The 20,966-nt window shown below is 54.5% G+C and overlaps 1 protein-coding gene across 3 annotated transcripts in view; it reads left to right on the top strand.

Moving 5' to 3' along the window:
* The window catches only part of LARP1 (La ribonucleoprotein 1, translational regulator), a 43,909-nt gene that overhangs the window by 18,111 nt on the left and 4,832 nt on the right, over window positions 1-20,966 (top strand). The window contains exons 1-18 of one of the 3 annotated variants that reach the window (XM_074552208.1): window positions 3,187-3,302; window positions 10,361-10,422; window positions 11,909-11,974; window positions 12,664-12,835; window positions 13,393-13,524; window positions 13,633-13,776; window positions 14,396-14,558; window positions 14,750-14,894; window positions 15,104-15,278; window positions 16,081-16,250; window positions 16,520-16,879; window positions 17,990-18,113; window positions 18,707-18,912; window positions 19,010-19,116; window positions 19,440-19,591; window positions 19,860-20,004; window positions 20,180-20,289; window positions 20,741-20,868. In XM_074552208.1, coding sequence (XP_074408309.1) covers window positions 12,712-12,835; window positions 13,393-13,524; window positions 13,633-13,776; window positions 14,396-14,558; window positions 14,750-14,894; window positions 15,104-15,278; window positions 16,081-16,250; window positions 16,520-16,879; window positions 17,990-18,113; window positions 18,707-18,912; window positions 19,010-19,116; window positions 19,440-19,591; window positions 19,860-20,004; window positions 20,180-20,289; window positions 20,741-20,868 — 2,385 coding nt within the window. In that variant the 5' untranslated portion in view covers window positions 3,187-3,302; window positions 10,361-10,422; window positions 11,909-11,974; window positions 12,664-12,711. Of the gene's footprint in view, window positions 1-3,186; window positions 3,303-10,360; window positions 10,423-11,908; window positions 11,975-12,663; window positions 12,836-13,392; window positions 13,525-13,632; window positions 13,777-14,395; window positions 14,559-14,749; window positions 14,895-15,103; window positions 15,279-16,080; window positions 16,251-16,519; window positions 16,880-17,989; window positions 18,114-18,706; window positions 18,913-19,009; window positions 19,117-19,439; window positions 19,592-19,859; window positions 20,005-20,179; window positions 20,290-20,740; window positions 20,869-20,966 lie in introns of those variants that run through there. The other 2 variants (XM_074552207.1, XM_074552206.1) reach the window with 2 other exon arrangements.

Below are 20,966 nucleotides of genomic sequence, written 5' to 3'. Positions count from 1 at the left end.
CCCAGAGCATGTTCCTGCTTGTTAGCATGGGATGCCAGTGGCAGCCTGCCCTCAGCCTGGATCCTCAGCCTGGATCATCCCCGTGTCACGTGGAGCACTACGGAGGTGGAAGCACAGCAGTCTTTGTGTCCCAGTTACCTAACAGTGTTTGCAAATAAAGCACTTGTTGAAGAGAGGCCTCACTTTCCTTCTGTCTGGCACAGCAGTGCCTCAGTGCTTTCCTCTCCCACATCCCACAGCCAGGATTTGGCAGCTGTAGGTGCTTTTCAGAAGGAGCCATTTCAAACCATGTGATCTGGAGTTCAGATGGAAAGCTGAGAGACTTCATCACCCCTGAGAGATGCAGGGTTGGGCTCGGTGGAACGAGGGACACACTCTCACATTCCCACTTTGCTGCTGAGGAGGACTGGGAGGGCACATTTGCAGCTGGATGTCTGTGGGTGTCTTCACTCAGAACACCAAACTTCTGCCAGGCAGCTGATGCTGTTCAGCTCCCAGAACTCGCTACTGTGTGAGATCTGCTGCCTGCTCTGAAAGGAAATACTTCTGGCACTTCAAGTGCATCTCCTGCTAGCTCAGTGTGCTGTGCCTGTGCCCTCCTGGCCTCCTGCATGCTGCAGCCAGCCCTCCTCCTCTCCAGGGTGGAGGATCCCAGCCTTTTAAGTCTCACCTCTCGAGGAGCTGCCTCTGGGTGGTTTAATTGCTTTTCTTTGAACAGCTGTAACAGCCCTGTGCCCTTGTTGAATTCCAGAGACCAGAGCTGACTGCAGGGTGCAGCTGTGGATGCGCTGGTGTTCAGCAGAGCAGCAAGTGATGCTCTGTCTTGGTTTCACCACTCCTGATGACTTTTTTTCATCTGCTGCACCCTGACCTGATCATTTTGTACAACTGTCAGCAGTGTCTGAGATATCTTTCTTGAGTTTATAAATGCCTCTTTGAATTAAACACTGTGAAGTTTTCCATAAAGAGATGAGGGTGATACTACCACTGCAAGGAAGTGATTTTTAATCCTTTAGAAATAAAAGGAGGGGAGATGAATTTTTAAATTAGGAAGCTGCTATGTTGCACTCTTTTGTAATTGGGTATTCCTGATTCCTTTGGGAAGACTTAGTCTGATTAGAGTGTTGTACTCTTTTATGCTCTGTATTGACATGGGAGGCAGCCACCTGTAGCACTGGAATTAGCTTTATTAGAGTGGTTTATGCAGCAGGATTCATGTGATTGTGAACCCAGGAAGAAAGTGGCTATATCAGGGTTATTTAGAAAAATTTGGAATGTCTCTGCATCTTAAGGTGGGGGGCATAAGTGAGGATGATGTATCTTCTGCTTGGAAAAGCATGCCTGAAATCAGCTCAGCTGAGGTGCAGTAATCCTGAAGTAGCACAAAAAGAAGCCCTTCTGCTTGCTGTCAAATATCACAGGGATATTTGAGTGCCTTGTCATGAGTTTAATGCCATGGATTCACTAGCAGGAGGAAGCCCCCATACCTGTGCTGAGTTTAATCTAGGTGGTTATGAGATTTATTTATTTATTTCTTCAACACATTTATCGAGACACCTTGCTTAGTGGGAGACCTAAGTATGACCTCCCTAAATTCCTGGGGAAGTTTGCTGCATCTGCTCCTACCACCAAATCCCTGTTACTGTCCCCTGCCCCCGGAGATGGAGCTGGATTTCTGCACCATGATGCCTTTGTGTTCCTTGACCTCACAAGCTGAGCTGCTGCTCAGTCTCCTCTTGTTCTGTGCAGTCAGGGAGGCAGGTTTGCAGCTGTGCAGGCTGAGGGCAAGGTTAAGTGGTCACTTAGCAAATGGCCACTGCTCAGGGGATGCTCTGGTCCTGCTGGAATGCCTCTGCCAGAGTAGCCAGGAAGGTCCAGGAATCACAGCAGGAGGAACTCGGATTGATGCTGTTTGAATTACATCACAGTCTCCTTTCTGGAAACCCATTCTGTTCTTTGAGATGACAGCTTTTCCAGAGGCATATTTTGTACAGAGTTCACACTTTTGCCTTGTACAACCTCTCTCCCCCTCCGCTGGCACAGTGGGAGCTGCACAGTCTCCTCCTAGACAGTGTGAACTGGAGCTGGAGGGTCTCTCTGCAGGCGCTTGGCTCTCATTCCTGTCTTTTTGTTGTTAAATATTTACAGTGAGACGTACCAGATGCTCCCTAGGAAGGGTTTTGTCAGCTTCCAAGTCCCCAGATGCAGCTGCAGAAGAGGCTGACAGCCATTAAAGGGGTGGTGTCAGCAGGAATTCAGCAGCGATGCAGTGACCTCCTCTCACTCGTGCCACGGGCGCTGCTGGCTATGCTGTCTCATGGACAGCAGGATCCAGGCAGAGAGCACCCTTCTGCTGATGTCAAGAGATTAATGATGTCTGCTCCTCAGGCTTTTTGCTTTTCTTCTGCTTTGAAGCTCTTTCACTGCAGAGGGAGCAGGTGATGCTCTGGGATTTTGTTGTTGCACCTTTTTTCTAGGGGTGTCTCTCCGCATGCCTTGGCTCCCACTCTGTTCTCAGCACACTAGTGAGTGCCTGTCTTGGTCACCCAGGCCTGAGGAGAGAGGGGTAGACTGATCTGGGGGGCAAACTCCCATCACCAACTCTGGGCATCACCAGCCCTGGGCATGGAGAAGCCAGCAGCTGGAGCATTGCTGCTGAATGCATCTCCTGTGCTGGTCACAAAGGTCAGGTTCCCAATGTGCCTCCTGCTTTCGAGATAAGGTCCAGGACCTTGGGCTAGGCCCCTGTTTGTTGCTCTTGGTGCTTATCAGCTTTTGCTGTTGACAGGGTGACCCTCTGCAGAGCACTGAGGATGAGGAGGGAGGGTCCCTGAGGCTGGGCTGTGTGCTGGTCTGGCCCCTCTACCCTGGATGTGCACACAGGGCTTGTTCCCGTGCCAGGTATCCCTGATTTAAGTATTCCAGCTCCTGCTGGGTGAGGATCTTGCCGGGTGCCATGGAGGGAGGATCCTGGGAGGTGGCAGGTCGGCTCCTCTGAAGGGGGGCCGGGGAGGAGCTGGCTCGCTAGGTCATCGTTTTTCCAACTAAATATAGTTGCCTGTGCTTTCATAAGGTCGGGATTTTTGCATCACGTGACTGTCTTATCCCTCCCAGCCGGCAGTCAGAGTAGGGGATCGTGTGTCTGAATGGGTAATAATTAACTGTTAACTAGCTTTTCATTAGAGCCCGGCAGAACAGGCAGAGCGGTGCAGCAGAGGTAAACGGGAGCAGAGGAAACTGCTCCGGATCCCTCCTGGAGGGTGGACACCCCCTTTTAATTTGCAAATCAGTTGTTCCCAAAGGTGAGTGGGCTGGGTTGGTTTCTTTTTAGTGTTTTGTAAGGAGTTGTGAGTCCTGCCTGGTGTCTGCCCTTGCTGTCCTGTAGTTCCTGTTCATGTTAACCCTCTCCCCACCAGTGATTTTAGTTTTTAGGTCATGAACTATCAGCTGCTCTCTGAGCTGGCTTGGGGAGGGCCTGACCCTCCACCTCCTCCACGATTTGGCTCAATTGCACACCCTGGGCTGCTGCAGCCTTGCCTCAGGTGGCCTCCTGTCCTAGCCCTGGGCTGTCCTTGCTGTGCCTCGTGCCCAGAGCAGCAGCTGGATCAACTTGTGCCTTTTCTCAGGGGCTCACACTGACATGGCCTTTTCCCTGTAGCTTTTCCAGCCCCTGTCCCTGAACCATTTAACTTCACAGAGTGTTCACAGGTGTCCTTGAAGGCTTTTCTGCCTTCCATGCTGGCAGAGGAATTGCTGGTGACGTGCTCTTCCAGCTGGAGATCTCTGCACCAGATGTACTGGGTGAGGCACTGGTGCTGGAGTAGGCTCTCCTGCAGAGCTGGTGGGTGCCTTATCCCTGCTCAGAGAGACCAGGGTGGCTCAGCAGCTCTGGGGGCCTGAGCCAGCCCAGCTTCCTCATTTTGACAGTTTCTGAAGTCTGGTCAGCTGAGTGACCTTGCCTGTGTCCCCTGTGCCATGCTGCTTGGTTTTTAGGAACCATTGGTTCCCCCTGGAGAGAATCCTTAGTTGAGAATTCTTTTCTTTGTAGATAACTGGGTGGGAGGTGGTTCATGTGCAGTCTCATTCTGTGTGTGCCTGGCATCTCAGGGATCGTGTGCAGGGCTGTGAGCATGAATTGTGTGTCAGGAGTTTCCTAGAAATCCTCTTCAGTGAAGAGGTTTGCTTGAAAAGGCGGTGGAAAGATGTCACTCACCCTTAAGAGGGAGTTCATTCTCTACCTTTAATAGTAGCTGTCTGTGCCATGAAGCATCCAGGCTGCCCTCAGTGACAATGTTAATGTTAGAAATGCTTGTCGTGTTTCCTGACCTGCTCCTCCTGGAGTGTAGCTGGTCACAAGTTACAGCATTTCTGTCTGGGACTGAGAGGCTGCAGTGATCTTGCATTTTTGGTAAGTCCAGACCCTTCCTGCCCCTCATTTGCTCTGGAAATAAATGTCAGACCCTACAGATAATGCATGTGTGTGGAGCTTGTAGCAGCTTTGTGTGTTTAAAGGAGCAGTGCTGTTCCTCAGCTCTGCTGTGTTCTCACTGAAGCCCTTGCTCGCTGTGAGGATCTGTGCTGTCAGCAGAGATGGGCTCTGCACATGTCCTGAGCTGCTCCTCCTCTTCCGGGGCATTCAGGACCATCAGCTGGGGGATGTGAGGGCTCAGAGAGCTGGATTATAACTCAGATGCCCACACTCAGCCTGTGGCAGTGCTGTCCTGGCTCTACCTGCCTGTGCCCCAGCCTCCCTCCCTGCACTTTTCCAGGGCAAACTCCTGAGCTCCTGGAGCTGCCTAGGACAGCCAGGTGGGAGTGTTCTCATGCTCTCCATGGAGCTGTCAGATGCCCTTTTTGAAGTTATTTTTAGAGAGTGATCTTTGCAGCAGTTGCAGAGCTTACATTGCAGAGAGGTGTAGGCAGCTCCTTGCTTCCTTTGCTGTTACAGTAGGGCTTGTACAGTGGAGCTGTGGAAAATTGCTTGGAAGGCTTTGAGCCATGCTACTTGCAGCTTATCTCCTGCTCCAGCTCAGCAGGCTTCCCACGAGCTTTACAAGCCTGAATCCTGCTCAGGCATCCACTTTAAGGATCCAGTCTTCTGCTTGGTCCTGACCTTGGCCATTCTTCTGCAGCTTTTCTTGCATGTACAGGAAACTTCTGCTATTGCTGAGGTGTTGCAGATATTCTTCTTACCTTTGTAAGCCAGGCGAAGTGCTGCCCCTGGGAGCTGTGACACCACGTGCTGTGAGTGATAGGGCTGGCTGTGGTTCTCTGCAGTCCCCAGGAGCAGGTGGGAGCCCCTGTCATGGAGGCACCAACCCATTTGTGCTGGAAGATATCCTTGTGCTAACATCTCCTTTAAAGCTGTAGAACTCCATGCACTGCTCCCTTGTTTCCCCCTCCATGCACTCATGTGCCTCCGGCTGCAGCTGTGATTTGGTGGGAGGTAGAGCTGTAAAACGTTGCAAACCAAGAGGAGGTGCATGGGCTGAGCCTGTCCTGGACCTTTCTGACTTTGTGTGCCTTGTGATGCCTTCAGCAGAATGTGAGCCTGCCAAGCAGTCAGTGCTATAAATCCCAGGCTTTTCTGCTCGTGTGTGGAGCTGCAGGGACAAGTGTTTGCCATCTCAGCTCTGGCACAGGGCTGGGGCTGTGCAGGGAGCAGCTCCTGGGGAGGCAGGGCAGGGCTGGATCTGCTCATTGGTCTCTGGGGTATCTGCCCCTCTCTGCTCACAGGGGTGCTGCCAGTGTTGCTGCCAGGGTTGGCTGAGGTCCCCTCCCATCTGCTGGTGCTTCCCAGCCCCTTTACAGGAAGGGTGTGTTGCCCACCACAGCCTCTTGCTGATCCAGAAATAAGTGCAGCATCCACAAAAGGAGCAGTTATAAATATATAAATAAAGTGTTTGCCTGTTCCCCAAAGCTTCTCTGCCTGTAACTTCAGGGGGTCCTGTTTGGGATGGACTCAAAAAGAAAAGAGCTTTATCACTGCCTGCAAGAGACAGGCTGCTGGTAGGAGCAGGGACTGGTGGCTTGCAGGTCACATCTGGCCTGCAGGACTGGTCCTGCCAATGTCCCTGTGTGCTCTTTTTGGACATGAAGCTCACCAGCTGTGTCCTCTGATGGCTGGGGCAGGCTCAGAATGCAAGTCTTGCACTGGTTGCATGAGTGCCACAGTCTCCAAATCCGTATCATGCCCTTGCTGCTGTGCACATGAGGTCACCCTGGGAAAGAGATTCCTTGAGGCCTGGAGTAAGGACAGGGACAGGATTGGTGGCCTGAGTTACCCATGGTGGGAAGGTGGGGATGCACCTTTGGAGCTGCTCCCTAGGTATTCTTTTAGGCCAGGAAGGGAATTCTTGCTGCCACAGTGGTGTCCTGGCAGGCCTGCTGGGTCTGTCTTACGGGAATTTCTTTGAGGGTTGGTTCCCTCCCTCTTTCCTGTGTGTCACTACCCCCGGAGGGACTCTCCTTCCCTCACAAAATGACTCTGAAGGAGCTATATCTCTCCTGGGAAAACAGATAATCCCACACACAAACATTTTAAAATATTTTTCTCAGCTCACCCTTGCCCAAGCTGCACTTGCTTTTTTCTCACCTAAAAACCTCAATGCCAGAGCAGGTGTCCTGTTGTGTTGGTTATGCCTTACAGTCTTCACATGTGCCAAGAGTGTTCTGTGCAGTGTGGAGACAGAAGAGTGAAGTGGATCCTGGTGGACCTCTGAGCACGTGGCTGTGTCATCCAGCACCCTCAATCTCCTGCCAGGGCTCTGGGGAAACTGGGGATACTGGTTTGGCTCCTGCAGCCCCATCAGGAGCTGCACCACAGAGCATGCGCCCTTGCCTCAGCCTCTTCAGCACAAAGTCCGGGCTCTTGGCTTGGAACCTCCTTTATCAGCACTTTCTGGAAGGTGCCAGGCTGTGGAGCAGGGAGCAGGATGGCTCCTTTCTGTCGACCTGGCTGCTGGGGAAGGAGGGCGTGCTGTGTCAGGGACAGTGTGCCAGAGCTGAGGGCTCTGCATTCCTGCTGGGAGCCTGGGCTGCCCTCTGAGGCTGTCCCAGCTGCTGGAGCCCCTGTCTGCATTGCACACCTGGAGCAGGCATTACAGCATTCTTGCTATAGGTACAGGTATTTCTCCAGTAATGCCAGGTCTCTGCCCAGCACTGCAGATTTATTCTCGCTTCATGTACCTTCTCTAAAATTCCATTATAAATTCCATTGGATTCAAGGAAAGGCAGAAAACCAGTTGCTGGGTGTTTGGTTTCATTTTCCCAGATCAGTTAGTAGATGTGTCTCCTTGGCTGAGTTCGGTTTAGTGGTCCTACATCAAATGTTCCTGGTGGAATGGAGGATTTATTTATCTGTGGATCTGCTGTGACTCTGGCTCTCTGCTCCTTGTGCAAGGATAAGAGGTATTTGCTCACCTGGAGGCTCCTGTGAGCCTCCCACCCCAGGGCTCTGTGCCCCAGGCAGGTGTGGCTGCAGGAAAGCACTCGGGTGCATCTGGGAGTGAGTGTGCAAAGCCAGGGAGGGCTCTGGCTGTGGCACAGCCACAGGAAGGGTTTGGCTGTGATAGCAGCTCTGGGGCTGCTGTGGGTGCTCCCACCTGTGCCTCATCCCCTCGGTTGCTAAGGGATAATCTCCTCGTGGCTGGGCAACCCCATGGCTGGACAAACCATCAGGTTCTGGCTGCAGGCAGCAGATCAGAACTCAAGACCCGCTGCTGTTCTGTTCTTGGCTGTGCCAGCATTTGCTCTGTGGCTGCAGGCAGAGCTGCTCCTTGCTTCCCTGCCCGCTGTCCCTGTGCCAGCCTCACTCCACTGAGCCCTGGCTCCTGATGCAGCTGTTTGTCTGTCCCCTCACACAGAGAGGCCCTGTTTTTTGGGAGGTAGTCAGGCACTGCTAGTGCAACTGAAATTACTTACTGCCACCAAACACATGCAAAAGGAGGATTGTGAGACACCCAGAGGTCTGAGACATCTGTCAGCAGCTTTTAAAGGCTCGGCTGTGAACCAGGGCAGCGTCCAGTGTCCCTCAGTGCTTGTGATGAGCTCCTGCCTGGGATGAGCAGCACTCACTTGCTCTCTACTCCCCAGGCTGATGCAGTGAGGCTTTCCTGCAGGGGGTCTTTGCAGCTGAAGACCACAAGATGTGCTGCTGGTGACCTTGGTTATGTTGTATGCATGGCCTCTGCTTGCTGTGGTCTTGGCTCAGCAAATGCTGTGTCTGGCCACGTGTCCACCAGCACAGTCACAGCTTCTCCATCTCCTACTTTGGTCTCCACCATGAATTGCTGGGGCTCCATCCGTGCTCCACAGCCTCCCCCCCCTGCTGGACTGCACCCCTTTGCTTTGTGTTCTGTCTTGTGCAGTGCTCTGCAAATGCTAATTAGCCTTCTCAGCACCTCAGCGAGATAAGGGATCCCTGTTCATATCTTGCAGATAAGGAAAGCAGCAGAACTTGTTTCAAACAATCTCCTCCCTCCCCCGCAGAGATGATGGAGTCTGTGGCACCTGCCCCTGCAGGCTGTGCCCCTTGGTCCTCTTTCAGTGCTGCTTGGGAGGCCCCTCTCTTTGACTGGTTCCCAAAAAAAAGCACAGGAACATCTATGGCCTTGAGGCAGCTGCAGGAAAGGGCTGGGTGCTTTGCTGTGAGCCCTGGGGCTGTGCTGTGGTGGGAGCAGGCACCTGGCTGGGATCCTTGCAGGCTGAGAGCTGTCCCTGCTGTCCCCAGCCCCAGAGATCAGCCTGATCAGGCTGTGCCAGTCCCATCAGTGCTGTTGGAGCAGGCAGGGCTGCTCTGTGTCTGTGGGTTTGTGCTCTAGCTCCTGGTGCCTTTTCAAGCTATATTTAGTTGGTGACATCTGTGGGCGTTGAATGGAGGATTTTGGGGGCGGTTTTGAAAGTGGTGCCTCTTCCTACACCAGCAGGGAAGTTTAAAAGCCCTGTGGCAAGCTTTGTGCCATGGAGCCAGGATTCTCAATGAAGTGCACATGGAATAAACGAGGGACACGTGGGACTGCTGCTGCTCATGAAGGGAGGCACTGCAGGTGGGTTGGGGAGGTCCTCGGGGAAAAGAGGAGGCTTCAGGGACCTAGCTGAGAGCTTGGACTCTTCTAGCCTTGAAATCCCCATGCAGGAGCCATAGAGAAAGGAATTGGGGAAGGGGAATGCACATGGCTCTGTCCTGCCATGTCTGACTCTGCCTTATTGACACTTCAAAGCCTCCAGCCCTGAGCAAGGCCAGGATGAATCAATGGTGTGGAGGCTCAGAAGGGGACCGGTTTTGATCATCCAGGCAAAGTTGTCCAGCCTTGCAAGGAGATCAAAGGCAGCTTTGAGCAGAGCTGAATAGGCTACTCAGGGTGTTTCCCGGGGCATCCCTTGATAGCCGTGCTGATCCTCCCACCCTCACCCTACCCCAGCCAGGGCTGCTTTTCTTCTAAACAAAGCCAGTGAGTCAGCAGAAATCCTCTCTGCAGGAGCCTGGCACCTGGCACAGGCTGCCCTTTGGGGCAGGGCCCAGTGGGCTCTCCTGTCCCTGTGCAGCACCAGTGTCCTGGAGGAGACCCCACAAACCCTCTGGTGTGTGCTGGGCAGAGCTGTGCTGCTCTCCTGCTTGGTCTCTGTGTGAGCCTGTGCAGCCAGAGCTGGGGGACAAAGCAAGCTGAATTCCTGTTTCTGCTTGTAAGGAGGTGGTGTGTGAGCTGGAGCCAAGATGGGCCATGGTGAGGTTGAGATCTTGACTTGCTGTGAGGTCTGTGGTGGTGTGAACCCCAGCAGTCTCACTCTGATGTGTTAAAACACCCCAGAGGTGCTTCAGTGCCTAAATACTTTCAGCTGTAGCAGGATTTAGGCACTGGCTCGTTCTCTCTGTACATTTCCTCCCTTGAACTTGCTGTCCCTGCTGGGATGCCTGACTTCAGACCAGGATTCAGCAGCCACAGACCTGTGCACATCTCTGTCAGAGCCCTGCTCTGGTCTCTGGGGAGCATCAGGGCACCATGATGGGAATTGGCTTTTCAAGGGCAGGTTTGTTTTGCTGTTCTGTGGGTGCTCCTTGCCCCCCCTCCTCCCTGGCTGGGGAGGGCAGAGCTAAGGCAGGGGCTGCCATCCTGCAGCAGCTTGGGGTTAAAAGTCCATCTCTGGGCCGCCTGGATTCGTCAGGAGTTCTCTGATCTTAACGGGGCAGTTCTGAGACTCAAGTCAGGAGCTGGCTGTGTTTTCTGTTTACCTTTTCCTGTTAGCCCTCCTTTGCTCAAGGGGGAGCTGCTTTGCTTCCTACCCACTTCTCTCCAGAGCCAACACTCCCACTCACAGCCCTCAGCTGTGTTTTAACACTTCTGTTGCCCTTCTCTTGCAGAACTTACAACTCCAGCGAAAGTGGTGAGGGCTGCCAACCCGAGACAGAGGAAAGGAAGCAAGGTAAGGCTGTGCCTGCTCTCCTCTCACTGGCCCCTAGTTTCTGGTGCAGTGGTCTGTGCTGCATGAGCCTCTCAAGGGTCTGGAGACAGAGCTCTCCCTTCACAAGCTTGGTTGTGGAGAGGCTGGTGTGCTGGCCTTGTTCTCCATCTCCTCTTCAGCATTTTAGAGGTCTTGCATGCTGCTGGTTTTCTGCCCAGCTAGGTCAGGGGAGACTTTGTCACCTTCCCTGTGACAGGGAGGCACCTGGAGGAGTTCTGGATGTGGCAAACCTCTCACCCTGCTGTGAGGACACCCCAAATTCCTTGTGGGCTCAGCCTGTGCCCAGCCCTGCAGTGTAGGCAGGGTGTGCCAGTGGTGTGTCTGCAGCTCTGTCCTTCCTTGTGCAGTCTGTTCCTCCCTGGCACACACAGAGCCACTCCTCTGGAGGAACCAGGGCAATTTGTTCCAGGGAATCAGTGGTGATGGAGGGACAGTTTCTTCTGGGGCACAGATGGGGACAGCGCTGTCGGTGTTGGCTCCCAGCAGCCAGTAGAGATTTATCTGCAACTTGATAGGACTTTCCTTTTCCATTCGATTTTGGAGAGAGGAGGGCCCTGGGGATGGAAGGTGCTCCTCTCTGTGAAACAGGCACTGGAATTGGTTTTCCCAGGAAACTTGCCTCCTGGGCAGAGGAACATGGCACCTGCATGTAAAGATGTTGATCTCCTGAGGGATAAAAAATTCCTTTGACTCCAAATTAATTCAGAAATAACGATCCCACAAGGGCAAGGAAGAGTTTCTGTGCCCAAATATGATTCCTTTGGTGCCTGGGCAGCTGTTTTACTTCTTTCCTCTGTCCTGCAGGTCCTCTGAAACCTGAAAGATAGAAATGATGGTAGTGAGCAGGTCATTTATTCAGCAGAGAAGTAGTTGATGTTCCCCCGTGTGGCCATGGGGTGACTAGAATGAGGAAGTTCCTTCACCTGCTTGAGTTTTCTCAGCCACTCTGAGACCATGCCCTTGCTTTGTTGGCAGCACAGGGTGGTTGTAGTTGGGCACTTGACTGGGGCTGTGCCTGGCTGTGGCTGCCTCTAGCTGCAAGAGCTTCTTCAGTGGAATGTACTTGCATCAGGTGTATTTAGAATGCTGTAAGCTGGGTGCTTTCCCTGTGCAGGGGATGGTGCCTGTAATTGAGTGAATTACCCTGGGCAGCTTGCTGCTAAATGCTGCTGCTGGGGCAGAATATTGGGTGAGAGGCTGGGAGCTTGCAGTTTGCAGGAGTGGTGGCAGCCTCATTACAGTGTCTGATGGACATAAACTTGTCTGCAGCTATTTAGTTCAGTGCTCCTTGGTGGGGAGAGGGGCTGTGTATGTGCAGTGTGCGTGTCCCCCTCCAGCCTCCTGGGGACAGCTGTTTGTGGGACAGGGTGGGTGGAAAGCATTCTTCCCTGCTGCAGGGAACACCTGCAGCTTTGTGCACTAACAGGACCTTTCTCTTTGCTACCAGGTTGGTGACTTTGGTGATGCCACAAATTGGCCAACACCTGGAGAAATAGCCCACAAGAGTGTGCAGGTGAGAACACAGAACCACTGTGGTGGGCAGGATGAGGCCCTTGCAGACCTCCCTGTCCCTCTGGCAGCACTGGCTGAGCCAGGCCATTTGGGGTGCTGAGTGTCAGTGCAGAGGCAGCCAGGAATAGTGTTCAGGGAATTTCCTTTTAGGGCTGCCTCCCTCCCTCAGTGCTATTCTGGGAACCTGGAGCCCATTCTGAACCCTGGGCTGGCTGGAGCAGGTAGGCCAGCTCCCAGACCTGCTCTGTGCAGGAGGAGACTGAGCCAATGTTAGGAAGAACTGAAAATGCATGAAAGGGTTTGGTGTGCTGAAGGGGCTCAGCCTTTCCTGCCTGCTGAGGACATGGGTGTCATTGAAACCTTTCTATTTTTGGGTGCTGCTCTGCTAGCTCCTGCCTGTGTGTCAGGGCAAGGTGGTCACTCACCCTTTTGTCACTGGGGCAGTCTGGTCCTTTACAGGACAGACTCATCCATGAGCACAGGGTCCCCCTGTCAGCCCATCTTGGTGTCTCAATGAGCCCTTGCCCTGCTCAGCCATGAGCCCTTCCCCAGGAGCAGGACAGCTCTGGGAGGTACAGGGATGCACCCAGCCTAGGGCAAAGTCTTCTTGTTCCTGCTGGGACAGCTGGGGGCTCCCTCCAGCTCCTCACTACCCCCACCTCATATTTTCCTGCCCTGCTGTGTCCCCAGCAGCCACACAAACCACCATCCCTTCGGAAACTGCCTGTCAAGAAAGACATGAAAGAGCAGGAAAAGGGAGATGGGAGCGATGGCAAAGAGAGCCTAAAAACCAAATCTGATGAGTCTGGGGAGGAGAAGAATGGTGATGATGACAACCAGAAGTCAGCCCAGAAGAAGAAAGGTAAGGCAGGAGCTGGTGGGGAGAGTCCCCCAGACTCAGCTTCTCTTCCCCTTCCCAGCCCTCAGGCAGGTGGAAGCCTCCTCTGCCTTCTCTGGAGGCCTTGCTGCAGGACATGATCCCAGTGCAGGGACAGCTGTGGGAAAAGGTGTTTGCAGGCTTCAGGTGTCATTTTGGTGGGAGCAGGGCCCAAGCAGGGGCAGGGCAGGAGCCTGCCTTCCCAGGTGCTCCATGGTGGCACAGAACAGTCCCTCAGTGTGGGTTCCATCAGCTGTGGTTGACACATGGGCTCAGTCTGGCCTGAGCCTGGACAGGCAGAAAGGGGCAGAGGAAGGACAAATGCTGTGACAATTGCCACAGGCAAGTTCTGACTCATGTCCCTTTGTGTCTCAGAGTCCCCATCAGAGCTGTTCTGCATCCAGTGAGGCCTGGAGGGGCATCAGAGGACAGGGTCTGTCCAGAAGGCCCTGCTGCTCTCTCCCCTCCGTGTGTGGGGGCTGCAGGGGAGGAAGCAGCCGCACTCTGAACCTGTGTCACACCCAAACCCTGTCCTTTTGCAGGCAACAAACACAAGTGGGTCCCTCTGCAGATAGACATGAAGTCAGAGGTGCCCAGGGACAAAACAGCCTCTCGGAACAACCGGCAGAACGAGCAGCACAGGCACCCCTCCAACAACCGCAGCGAGCTCAAAGGTGGGGCTGGGGACCCTCCTGGCCTGGCCACGGGGCACAACTGTCCTGCATTCAGAGGGGAGGTGCTGTCATGCCCTGACTCCCCTCCTGCCTCTCCCCCTGCTGCAGGCTGGCACCCTGACAACAAGCACGAGCGCAGCTGGCAGGACCACGACGAGACCTCCAGTGTGAAGAGCGAGGGAGGCGCCGTGCGAGGAACCTTCCGGGGCCGGGGCCGCGGCCGGGGCAGGGGCAGGGGCCGTGGCAGAGGAGGTGAGCACTGTGTGTGTGTGCTCTGTGACTGCAGGGAGAGTGACACGGAGCTCTGTGTCTGTGTGCCTCAGAGATCTGGGGCTCTAAAGTGGGTTGGGGAGGGCAGAGCACTCCAGGGATGCAGGGGAATATTGTAGCAGGTCATTGCAGCTGATAAGTTGAGCTGCTGTTAACAAAGCAAATATTTCATACTAGTATCTTTATAAAAGCAGATGTCTTCCTGCTACTCAGGATAAACTCTTTTTCATGTTTTCTGCCCCTTGCAATACCTCTGTGAGCAGGAATTGAAGCATGTTGATAGTTTGTGAAGGCTTTATGCCATTTGACAGCCAAGCAGGAGTCATGGCTTGGGTGAGAAGGAGTATCTGTCCTGACATATGACTGGGCAGTGTCTGTGCTAACACTGATGCAGCTTCAGTGTAGGGCCTTTGTGTGTCAGCTGGGTAAGAGGGTTCCTGCCCCCTTCTGTGGCAGAGAGCAGGAGGAGGCTGAGGGATGTGGGTGCTCCACTGTGGGCTTCCAGGGGATCCTCAGGAAGAGGGGAGTGTTTGTGTAGGAGTCCACCCCCATCTGGCAGAGCAGACCCCAGGGGCTCTGTGCTGACCCTGGTGTCCCCCAGGGCACTTTGACTACCAGTATGGGTACCGGAAATTCGAGGGCTCGGACGGCTCCCGCACGCAGAAGTACGCCAGCAACATCACCTACTACTTCGACAACATCAGCAGTGCTGAGCTCTACAGCGTGGACCAGGAGCTGCTCAAGGACTACATCAAGAGGCAGATGTGAGCACCACCTCCTGTCCTTGTTGGGTGGTGGGAGCTGTGCAGCCAATCCCATGGGAAGGGTCAGAGCTGAGGTGTTGACATCTGGGCTCCCCAGGCTTGCTCCCCTCAGTGTGTGTGGGTTATTTCCTTGGGGGTGCCCAGAGAATGGTGGTTTGGGGCTTCCTCTCACTGACACGTTGTCCATACAGAGAATATTACTTCAGTGTGGACAACCTGGAGCGGGATTTCTTCCTGCGGCGCAAGATGGACTCGGAGGGGTTCCTGCCCATCACGCTGATCGCCAGCTTCCACCGTGTGCAGGCACTCACCACTGACATCAGCCTCATCATCAAGGTGAGGGCAAGCAAAGGTCACCTTTCCTCCTTGTTCTGCTTCTCACCACCCCTGTGTAATGCCTGTTCACTGTGGATGAGGTGCAGGTGGAGCCTTCTCTTGTTCTTGTTCCTGCCTCCTGTTAGTCCTCCAGGGAGGAATGGCTTGGGCTGACCCCCTCAATATGCCAAAGCAAGGCCCCAAGTTAACCAAATATTGCTTGGTTCCAGGCTCTGAAGGACAGCAAGGTGGTGGAAATCGTGGATGAGAAGATCAGGAGAAAAGAGCAGCCAGAGAAATGGGCTCTGCCTGGCCCTCCTATGGCAGACTACACACAGACAGACTTCTCACAGTTCATCAATTGCCCTGAGTTTGTGCCCCGGCAGAGCTTCCAGAAGGAGACTGGTGAGCACTGGGGGAATGGGGAGGGAGGAGTGGGGTGCAGTGCTGGGACTGCACCATGACTGAGACCCTGAGAGTTAGGAGTGTTCCCAGGGCAGGACTCTGCCATTGCCTTTCTGCTTGGTGGTGGGAGCTGGTGTGGGCTCTGTCCTTGGATTCCCAGAATGCTGCTGCCTCCAGGTGTAGGGTAGTGTGAGAGACTGTGGCTTGTCCTCTGTTTGGGCTGAAGGGATTCAGAGAGAGTCAGTCCTGCTGAAAGTCTCTTTGCTTGCCTGGAAATAGTCAACAGCTGCTGGGCAGAACAGAGGACACTTGTGAATCCAGCCTTTGTTGGTTGAGGAGATACTGGGCACAAATTGGGCAGCAGGTGTGGAGCTGTCACCCAAGTGCTGCAGAAGGGTCTTCTGTCCTTCATGGGCTTCCCATGCTCTTGTCACCTCATCCCACAGGGGCTGGCAGGAGCCCAGGGCTGGGCCTGAGAGCCCACGTGAAGGATCTTGGTGCTACCATAAGAGTTTTGACAGAAGATCTGGCTCCAGACTCTCTCTGGAAGGTTTCCCAGAGAGCAGCAGAACACCTGCTTTAGGGCTTTGTATGTCTGAGAAACTGTCACCTGCAAAGCTCTGTGGCCACTCTGGCATCATAGCTTTAACTGGAGATTCCCACTCTAGCGCTTTTGGGCACTGTGTGCCAGTTAGTCCTGCAGGCTGTGCCATGCTGCCAAGAATGGTTGGGTAATTTGTAACTACCCCCCCTGGATTCCCTCCCTCCCTCTAAAGTGGTTTGTGGCTCTTGTTGGTTCCAGAGTCTGCTCCAGGCTCCCCACGTCCTGCCAGCCCAGTCCCCACCAAAACAGAGGAAGTCAGCAACCTGAAGACAATGCCCAAGGGCCTGTCCACAAGCCTGCCAGACCTGGATTCAGAGACATGGATTGAAGTGAAGAAGAGACCCCGACCTTCCCCAGCCAGGCCCAAGGTAAGAGATGTGGGAGCTGTTGGATTGGGAGTCTCCCAGTTACTGGGGTGATTTGGATCATACATGGGCAGGCTTCAGTGAAGTAGGGTCTGTTGGGAGTGATGTCCCAGTCTCTCCTGTGTCCATCTGAGCCCCTTTGGAGCTGCTCCTCAGTGGTGTAAATGAATGTTCTCCCCAGATGGGCTGGGATAAAGAAACAAGGGGCAAGAGCTGGATCTTGTGTCACCGTGGGGTCTTTACCCTGTGTCACCCTCACCCCTGACCTGCAGAAACCAGAGGAGTCAAAGACACCACAGCAGCAGAAGCAAAAGGACCAAGATGAGCCTGAGGAGCTCGACTTCCTCTTTGATGAGGAGATGGAGCAGATGGACGGGCGCAAGAACACCTTCACCGACTGGTCAGACGAGGACTCGGACTACGAGATCGACGACCGCGACGTGAACAAGATCCTCATCGTGACCCAGACCCCCCCGTACCTGCGCCGCCACCCCGGCGGGGACAGGACTGGCAACCACACCTCCAGGGCTAAAATGAGCTCAGAGCTGGCCAAGGTCATCAATGATGGGCTCTACTACTACGAGCAGGACCTGTGGACAGAGCAGTTTGAGCCAGAGTATTCGCAGATCAAGGTGAGAGTGCTGGGCTGAGGGTGGGGGGGATCTGTGTGGCCTGTGGGGAGCCTCGTGTGCAGCAGTGTGGAAAGGGCAGTGCAGTGGGGTACAGCCTGTTCATGGGGTACAGCTAAACTGGGATTAGTCCTCCTGCAGTGTTTGGGATTCTTGGCTCCCAGCATCATGTTTGGCCATTCCAGGGATAAACACAGAGCTGTAAGCAGACGTGAGGCTACAGCCAGGTAAACAAAGTGCCAGTAGTGAGGTGACCTGGAACATGGGGCCCATTGTTCTGCTGTCTGCCAGGATCTCAGCTGGCAGAGCCAGGTCTGTGAGGGGAACTGGCTGTGTCTGCACTGCCCTTAGTGCCCTGTGCTTTGGGCACAGCCTGTTGGAGACTACGTGTGTTGGGGACAGATTCATAGGTGGCTGGGCTGCACTTGGCCTGTGCTCTTCTCCATTTTGGTATCAGTTTGCATAGACATGGGCTTTTTATAGAAAGCCCATCTGCTGTTTTGAAACGTTGGGGTCCCATCTTGGTGACTCTCACTTCCAGGGACTTGCCCAGACTCATTCAGTGACAAAAATCATGGCTGTGAGGTGGGATGACTTATTAGAGCTGCCAGCTGGGCTCAGTGCTTCCAAGTTTGATACCTGGCCCATTGCTGAAGCAGTGCTGCTCTCTGGGGTGACAGGGACAGTGTGTGTGTTGGGGTGTTTGTCCTTCAGATCCATGGCACAGCTGCCAGTTTGGCTGTGAGGATGTGGGGAGGGGTGCTCTAGGGACACAGGAGGGTGGCAGGGAATCCTGGCCAAAAATGGTCACTGAGCTCATGTTGAGCTTTACTGCACTGGCTCTGACCTGGCTGGTAAAAGCCTGAGAGAAGCAGGTGCTGGTTAGTGAACCTAACTGGGATCCCTGAAAGCTTGGCAGCATCAGTGGCTCAGATGTGGCCTGTGCAGTGCCAGTTTTCTGTCTGCTGCCTCTCCCCTTCCTGCCCCTGTGCCACCACTGCCCTCTGGGCACCGAGGCCCTGTGACTGCCCTTGGGGCCCCGTGTTGTGACTGTTGCTCAAGCAGAGCCATGGTTGTGAGTAGTTTCTTCACCATGTTCTTCCTCCAATGCAGCAAGAGGTGGAGAACTTCAAGAAGGTGAATATGATCAGCAGGGAGCAGTTTGACACCCTGACCCCAGAGCCCCCCGTGGACCCAAACCAGGAAGTCCCTCCTGGTCCCCCCAGGTTCCAGCAAGGTAAGAGATGGGGCATGAATGGATGGATGGATGGGACCAAATTTGTGCAGGCTTCTCATGCTGAGAGGCTCTTGGAGCCTGGGTAGCAGCTGGGGAGAAGGAACTGAGGTCACAGGTGTAGTGGATTATCTAGTTCACAGAATATTGAGTTGCATCATTCCTAGATTAATGCTCCCAGCTGAATTCTGTGGGGCTCTGGAAGAGGAGCCCAAAGGCAAGGGTGTCCCAGTGGAGTAAGGAAAATCTGGCAGGCTCAGATGTAGTTCCTGAGATTTGGCTTTCCTCTTGGACCCTCTCTGAGTACTTGGAAGGCAGCTGCCTGCTGGACCTTGTTTGCCTGTGTGACACCAGGGCTGTGTCCTTGGGGACAGGGATTTGTTGCTGCTGTTAACCATTAGGAAACAGATACCTTGTGGGGAGCTCTTTACATCTGCTGCTTGGATTTTGGCTTTGTGGCCAAACTGGATTTCAGGCTGCCTGTGTGGGGGAGCTGGGACGTGTCCCTGCACTCCTGCCCCTGCTGCTTCCATCTGCTGGCTGGCAGTGCCTCAGTGCCCAGGATGTCTGACACAGGGTGGGGTCTCTCCCTGCAGTACCTACAGACGCTTTGGCCAACAAGCTCTTCGGAGTCCCTGAGCCTTCCACCATCGCCCGCTCTCTGCCCACCACCGTCCCAGAATCGCCCAACTACCGCAACGCCCGCACGCCGCGCACCCCGCGCACGCCGCAGCTCAAGGACCCCACGCAGACGCCCCGCTTCTACCCCGTGGTGAAGGAGGGCAGGACGATAGATGCCAAGGTGGGACCAGGCTGGGCTGGGGGGGCACAGGAGCTGGGGCTCCCGGCTGGGGCCTGAGGAGGAGGGGAGCGCGTGTGTGATGATCCGTGTCTTGCAGACCCCGCGGAAGAGGAAGACGAGGCACAGTTCGAACCCTCCCATGGAGTGCCACGTGGGCTGGGTTATGGACTCCAGGGAGCACAGGCCCAGGACTGCTTCCATCAGGTACCAGGGACAGGCTGCAGGATCGTGGAGGAGGCAGAAATGGGGAAGGGAGGGAGCGTGGGAAGGAAGGGGAAAGCAGCATCCAGGGATCCAAACCTGCCCTTCATGGAAAGACTTGGGGGAAATCTGTGGCCTTGGAGAATTGCAAGATGAGACTTGATTAGAAACTTTGTACACTTCCTGGTACACTGCTTCATGGCTCATGCCCCAAGCCCAGGATAGTGACAAGGTGTGGGTGGGACCGACAGACCGGTGGGGTGGAGTGTGACCCCCCTCTCCTGGGTGATGCCAAGGAAGGGTGCTGACAGCAGTCTCTACCTCAGCTCCAGCCCCTCGGAGGGGACCCCAGCTGTGGGGAGCTATGGCTGCACCCCGCAGTCCCTGCCCAAGTTCCAGCATCCCTCCCACGAGCTGCTCAAGGAGAACGGCTTCACACAACACGTCTACCACAAGTACCGGCGGCGCTGCCTTAACGGTAGGGACCCTGCACTGAGGGGAGGGACAGGGTGTCTGTGCCCTGCTGGGGACAGGAACATGGCAGGGAGGGACACAGGGACCTACAGGACAGCCCTGCTGGCAGCTGCTGTGTCCCCAAGGTTTCTGGCGAGCGTGGGCTCTGCTCATGGTGTCCAGTGCTGGGGCTGGGTTGCTGTCATCACAGTGCCACAGGGCCCTCCTGCACACGAGCCCCTGATTCCCTGGGGGAGGATTGGCTTTGTAATCATCCCCTCCTCCCCAAACAGAGCGGAAACGACTGGGCATTGGTCAGTCCCAAGAGATGAACACGCTTTTCCGGTTCTGGTCCTTCTTCCTCCGAGATCACTTCAACAAGAAAATGTATGAGGAGTTCAAGCAACTGGCTGTGGAGGATGGGAAGGAGGGATACAGGTAAGAGAGGAGGGATAGAGGGGTCTTTTCCAAGGGTTTGGCCTTCTACAGGGCAATTTAAGGCAGTGCCTCTGACTTGCTTGAAGGTGGGTCTGGGGTTGTTCTCAGTCTCCTGCTGCTGCTGCCCTGTGTTGTGTGCAGAGTGTCTGAGCTGCACGTGCTGCTCCTTTCCCAGGTACGGTCTGGAGTGCCTTTTCAGATACTACAGCTACGGGCTGGAGAAGAAATTCCGGCCAGACATATTTAAGGACTTCCAAGAAGAGACCATCAAGGATTATGAAGCTGGTAGGTGCCTCCTTTGGCTTCGCTGGGATTGGCAGTGATGTAGCTCAGCTGTGTGGTCCTCCTGAGCCTCTTCTCATCACTTTGGGGAAGCCACATAGCGCTGTGGACTGGTCCTGTTGCTCATTTCACAGGAGAGGGTTGAGTTCATCGTTATGATGATTGCTGGGGCTTGGAGGAGGGCAGTGGGAGGCTGCAGCTCTGCCCGAGCATTCCTGTACAGGCACCATTTCCTGTGGGATTTCTCAAAGCCCTGCAGTGGCTGAGCCTGGGGACATCCCAGGGTGGGGCTCCCAGGGCTGATGTAGGTTGCTTCCCTCCAGGTGTTCCATCTTGCCTAGGCTGTGCCCACCAGCAGGACAGTAGGGTTTGTGGGGAAGCCTGCAGGAAAGGTGTCTTGTTTGGTTTTTGTCCTGCTTGACATCTGGATTGGGTTTTTTTTTCTTCCCTCCAGGGCAGCTCTATGGGCTGGAAAAGTTCTGGGCCTTCTTAAAATATTCCAAAGCCAAAAATCTGGACATTAACAGCAAACTGCAAGAATACCTCAGCAAGTTCAAGCGCCTCGAGGACTTCCGAGTAGATGTGAGTAGACACAATTCCTACAGCACACTGAGGGCCCTGCCCTCTGAGGGTGGGGAATTTTGGGGGTCCCCACGTGGTGGCAGGAGGGGGGGCAGTGA

The sequence above is a fragment of the Zonotrichia albicollis genome, chromosome 15, assembly GCF_047830755.1.
Source record: "Zonotrichia albicollis isolate bZonAlb1 chromosome 15, bZonAlb1.hap1, whole genome shotgun sequence".
NCBI lineage: Eukaryota > Metazoa > Chordata > Aves > Passeriformes > Passerellidae > Zonotrichia > Zonotrichia albicollis.
Note: the sequence above shows the minus strand (reverse complement) of the source record. Positions and strands in the feature narration are given on the sequence as shown.